This window comes from Arachis ipaensis, chromosome B09 (assembly GCF_000816755.2).
Source record: "Arachis ipaensis cultivar K30076 chromosome B09, Araip1.1, whole genome shotgun sequence".
Classification (NCBI taxonomy): Eukaryota; Viridiplantae; Streptophyta; class Magnoliopsida; order Fabales; family Fabaceae; genus Arachis; species Arachis ipaensis.
The window spans coordinates 126274379-126279919 of record NC_029793.2 but is presented as its reverse complement, the minus strand read 5'-3'; the positions used below and the strand labels follow the sequence as shown (position 1 = coordinate 126279919).

The 5541-nt window shown below is 30.2% G+C and overlaps 1 protein-coding gene across 2 annotated transcripts; it reads right to left on the bottom strand.

The window, feature by feature from the left end:
* LOC107619683 (SHUGOSHIN 2) lies at positions 70 to 3205 on the bottom strand. Of its 2 annotated transcripts, XM_016321980.2 has the most exons (13): positions 3043 to 3205; positions 2494 to 2705; positions 2196 to 2233; positions 1972 to 2080; positions 1847 to 1870; positions 1683 to 1751; positions 1538 to 1582; positions 1343 to 1445; positions 1200 to 1257; positions 1021 to 1096; positions 915 to 990; positions 782 to 839; positions 70 to 663 (listed from the first exon to the last, which is right to left on the bottom strand). In XM_016321980.2, the coding sequence occupies exons 1-13, from the start codon at positions 3110 to 3112 to the stop codon at positions 366 to 368; spliced, it is 1236 nt and encodes a 411-aa protein (XP_016177466.1). In that variant the 5' UTR covers positions 3113 to 3205; the 3' UTR covers positions 70 to 365. The 2 variants fall into 2 exon arrangements, with proteins under 2 accessions (XP_016177466.1, XP_016177465.1); XM_016321979.2 differs by having other exon boundaries at positions 915 to 1096.

The following is a 5541-nucleotide window of genomic DNA, read 5'->3' as shown; positions in this document are numbered from 1 at the left end:
TACTCATAGTAATATAAGCTCAACTGAATAAATGATCTTTCGGATTAACATGTGTGGTTGTATTTTGGATTTCATAGCAACGCCATATTATCGCATTTTCAGATTACTAAAACTTATTAATAAATTAGTTTTCTAGATTACATATGCATGTTAACGAAATCCCTAAAAAAATAGTCTAACTCCTTCAAGTTAATCATCATGATTCTACTACTATCAGCGGATGCATCAATTGTGCCACGAAATTGGTGTCAATTCACATGACCACATGATCAAGAGAGAGTAAGTACTGAGATATTATCCACCATGCCGTTTAAGTGATGATAGTAACGTAATTAATTCACTGAGAACAGAGACATAAAATTGAGTCATTTAGGTCTACGCATCTTCATATTTACCGGAATTTCCTTGTATGAGACAACCTTCCCAACTGTTTGACGCATCGGACGCCCAACAGAAGATCTTCTAGTTTCCCAAGGATTAGATGTACAGGTTTCTTTGTTTTCTTGTTGAGAAGTTTCACTTGATGTCATTGGAGCACTTTTATCTGACACATTATCAGATAAATGGGAGACAGCAAATTTAGCATCATCAACCTCAAAAGAATCTTCAGTTGCTTCTGGATTTAAGGGCTTAAACCTTCCAGATTGCCTTCTCATACTTTTCCTGTTAACAATTCTCAAAGACATGTGGACAGGCTTTTAGTTCTCTCAATTATTCACATTTGTTCAATTAAAGACATTCAAATTCAATCAGACAGGGAACTTCATAAAGTAGTATATACCTTTTCTTTTCGATATTCTTTTTGGCATTAACTTGTTCAGAGTTAGTTGGTCCTGAAGCTGCATGAAACAATATAAATAAGGGATTGATTAAATGAAATGAGAACATAGCCGAGTTAAGTTGAGCAGCATTACATGAAGTATCTTCTCTAGCTTGTTCTTGGTTAACATTGGATCCAAGTGATGTTCGTTCATTTTCATTTGCCATAGTTTCTTGAAGATGCAAGTCATCATGTTTGATTTCTTCAGAGAAATTGTCTTCAGCTGGTTCAAGTTTCTCACCTTTCAACTTCACAGATTCCCTTCTCATAGAATACCTGTATTTGCATATTCAAGGGACCATATAAGATAACTTGTTCTACAGCAATTGATAGTCCAACTCAGACAATACTCCTGTAAAAGGCAGAGTTAAACTCATACCTCCGGTTCTCAATCTTTTCTTTGGATGTTAATTGTTTAGCAACAGCAGGTGCAGCAGCTGCATGAGAGAAAGGCCTATTTAAATGGGTATCTAGGCTAATTTTTGTACATATACATGCATAAAGTATGGTCATAGTAGTTACATTGAGATTTGGAAACTCTCCTCCTTTTTGCATGGCAAAGATTATCTTCCTTGCTCTCTTCTTGAAATGATTGATTTGGCTGCTTAATCTGAGCTGCTGCAACCTAAAAGTAGTTATGAAAAGGGAAAAAGTCACGGTGAGCTGGGAGAACAGATAAATCAGCAGAAGAAGCCAACGGGAGATTTTTTACTTTACCTCATTTCCAATATTTTCATGCAACTTTTCTGTTTTCTCTTTTGCCTAGCATAGAAATATTTGACAGTAAAAAACATAATTAAGCCTGTTGTACTTGCTCACTTGCCAATCATCAACTAGGACAGTGAATATGAGCTAAACTAACCGTCAATTCTAATTTCATAGCTTTTAGAATGCCATTTTTGCCTCCTAGTTCAAGCTGAAGTTCCCTTAGCTAGATGAAAACAAACTCAACTCTCAATCAATAAAACGTAACAGAGAAAATGAAAACAGTAGCTGTTATGTGTACCAATGGTTTTCAAGACTCACCCTCTGTCTACTAGAGTTAAGTTCCTGCATTTCATGGATTACAGAAAATATATCAGTAATGGTAAATTTGAATGCATATATCAACACAAGAATAAAAAGCGACTGTTAAAGGATTTGATCAGTACCGCCAGCATTTGACTATTTGTCAGGGCAAGTTCCGCATTTTGTTTCCGTAGATTCTGAAAATTGCTACGAGACTTTTCTAGCTCTGCTTTGCATGAGTCTATAATTGTACTGCCAATACAAGTGGAGTAAACTCTAGTAAGTTTAAACAGTTACTAGCATAATTACATTGACCATAAATAGAAGACAGCAAAAACTGGACCAGGTTTACACAAAGGATTACTACTTTCTGCTAGCTAGAAGCTTCCTCAATGTTGCATTTTCCTACGAAACAGATTCAAAATATCCATCAGTAGATAGAAGCAGAAGGGAAATAACCAAATGCCCTAAAGATTAATTAAGAAGAGAGTTTCTGCTAAAATAGTACAAAATAACAGCTTCAAGCTTAAATCATTCTCATCTCTCTTTTTCTTCTTTTTCTCTTAAACACTTTCAATTTGAAACTGATTTTGACATTTTTCTAACTGTCTATTCGTACTGCTTCATCTCATATGAATAGCAACCCTCAATCAATAATTATATACCTTAAGAAGCTGTTCAGTAGAGACTTCAGCTTCACCAAGTGGCACAGACTGCTGTTTCTCCGGCTGCTTTATCAGCTTTTCACACCTCTGTTGTTGTTGCTGCTGCTGCATGTTAGTTATGTCAGCTAGCATTGTCTTTTGGGTACCTCCAACTCCCACTCCCACAGAAACCGAATCTCCCTTTACCACTTTGCCTCTCTTTGTTTTCTGACCTGCAACTCATTTCCAATTACTCCAACAAACAACATACTTCACACTTAACACCTCAAAAATAAGAAAATTTACATTCAATTTTTATTTTTCCAAGTTGAATCTAGTAATTAGATGAATGCAGTGAATGAAACTAATAGCTGTGTAACGAAAACTATTAACCTTTAATGCCCTAAACAACGACTCAACTCATCAGAAAGAGGACTCACTATGAGAAATTGGCATAAAAGAAGAAAACCCTAGGTCTATTGAACAGAAATTAAAGATTGTGAATTCAGAGAAAGAGAGAGAGAGAGAGGAGGGGAGAGAGAAACCCTAAAGGGGAAAGAAGATTCGTACCGGCTCCAACAACAACACCGTCACCACGACATGACTCTGAATCTGAATGGACGGAGATGCCACCTTCCATCGGCGAGACCTCTCTCGCTCTCGCTCTCGCTCTCTCTCTCTCTCTCTGTTCGAATCGGATCCAAAGGAGGGAAACTCAAAAAGTGGAATAGTTGAAAAATTTAATACGAACAAACGGCTTTCCGAACCTAATCCCGAACCTCTATCCAAACCTCTTTTTTATTACAATTTTTTTTTCCAGACATGATTCTTCTATTTTTGATTTCCCAAGTATCTCTCAATCAATCCGACAGATTAAGAATTAGGCTTAATTTGGATAAACAACTTAGGGTGTGTTTGAAAACTCGTTGGAAGGGAAGAAGTACGTTTAGACTTTTTGAAAGTTTCAACTTTTGGTTTGGCAAAATTTTTTTTCATGAACGCCAAAACCAACGTTTACAAGAAGCAACTATTTTTAGCTTCTGCGTTTTCCTAACGAGCTTTTTAGCCATGATACTAACCATTTATTTATCTTTTACCAACTTTATCCTTCATGTATATTATTATATTATTTATAAAATTTTTGTTCTTTCTATTTATATATACTCGATGCATTGAAAAATAGCATGAGAAAACTTATGCTAAAACCAAATTCAAAATGGACAAATAATTCAGAGTGCATAATTGGATTGTTGAAGGCATACCTTTTTAGTTGGCCTTTTGGTCTGATTTCTATAATATTTAAGTTGTTAGTAGTTAAGTCAATTTTGCTTTTTCTTTTTCTTAGCAACTAGGCTAGAAAATTAACTGTAAATAATAATAATAAAAAAATTATAGCATATTAAAAAAGAATATTAAAAATACTAAAAATATATTATATCAAAAATATCATCAAAAATTTTTAAATTTGTTTCAATTACTATAAAATAAATATTTAATTTTTTTATTATTTTTAGTACTCTCTGTTATAATTGTAATTCTCATATACTATGTTTTAGTGTAATTTTTTATAACATAGATTATGATTCTATTAAAAAAATAAATTAAATAAAAATTAATCATAGATAATAATAAAATCATAAACGTTGAATTCCAAATTAATATTAAGAATAAGATTATTAAGAGTACTAGAATAAGAGTACGATGTAAAAAAATACTAAAATGTAACATATTTGATTAAATATTCTTTTATATATATATATATAATTTATATTGTTTTATTTTTATTTAAAAATATATTTTATCTATTTTTATATGTTATTTTTATTTTAGTAAGTAAATATTAATTTTATTATAAAATTAACTAATAAGATTTATTTAAATATCTAAATTAAAATTATAGGATAATATAAAAAAATTATTTAAGTTGAGGTCTATTTTAGTAATTTTTTATCTAAAAGTGATTTTAAATGGTACAAGCCAAACAACATTTATTTTACTAGAATCAATTTTGATACAAAAATTACCAAACATAAATCACTTTAACACAAACTTACTTTTTATCAAAATCAAGTTTGCAAAATCAATTTTATACAAACTCCCGTTTACAAACTGTAATCCAAAGTAGCTTAAACAATAAATACTTATATTAAAAGTAGCTTATAAATAAGTTATTTTGTGTTTGATTTTTTAATTCTAAAAGTACTTATTTTAAGAGAAAAGTGATAAAAAACTTTTTATTAGGAGGGAAGTCATTTTTTTTAACTTCTTCTAAAGCACCAAAATAACTTTTTAGAAAGTTACAAATTTGTTTTGAAAATTGTACCAAATATTAATACTACACATCTTCATAAGTTAAAAGTTAAAAAAAGTCACTTATAAATCTATCCAAATGAACCCTTAATCTGCTACGGTTTAAAGAGTTTACTATTAGCTAACAAATTGCGGCATATACAAAACAAAATACCTCCAACACTTACTTAAACAAATTAGTGAACTAACCACTAAACTATTTCTAACTTTTCATTTTTATCCCATGACTTGAAATTTGTTTCTCCCTACACTATATATTTCTTGGAAATTTATTTCTTCCAGCAAAAAATATTATAATTTACTTTTTAATACAATATGAGTGCAAATTTTTTTCCGCAAATAAATTATTATTTTCATTTTATAATAGTAGTTGACTTTCATACTCATTTGTTCAATAATCATGCAATTGAAAATTTTGATTTGACAATAATATAATTTGAAAATAATATTGATGCTTTAAAATTAAACTAAAATATAAAAATTATATTTTCTCCCAAAATATAAATTATTTTATGATATTTTTTTAAAGTTATTCACACTGTATTTGGATTATATTTTCATTGATAGCCTAATTTTTGTTGTTTTTAAAATTTCTTTTAGAAGCATAAAGAGATTCATGAAAAGAGAGCATATAAATACGAAGAATTGCCTTAGATGAAGAATGTATATTTAAGTTTTTAGTGATTTAGATAAAAAAAATCATAAAATAAAATAATAAATTACATAAATATCTTTATTTTTTTCTTTTTTTTAAGTCTT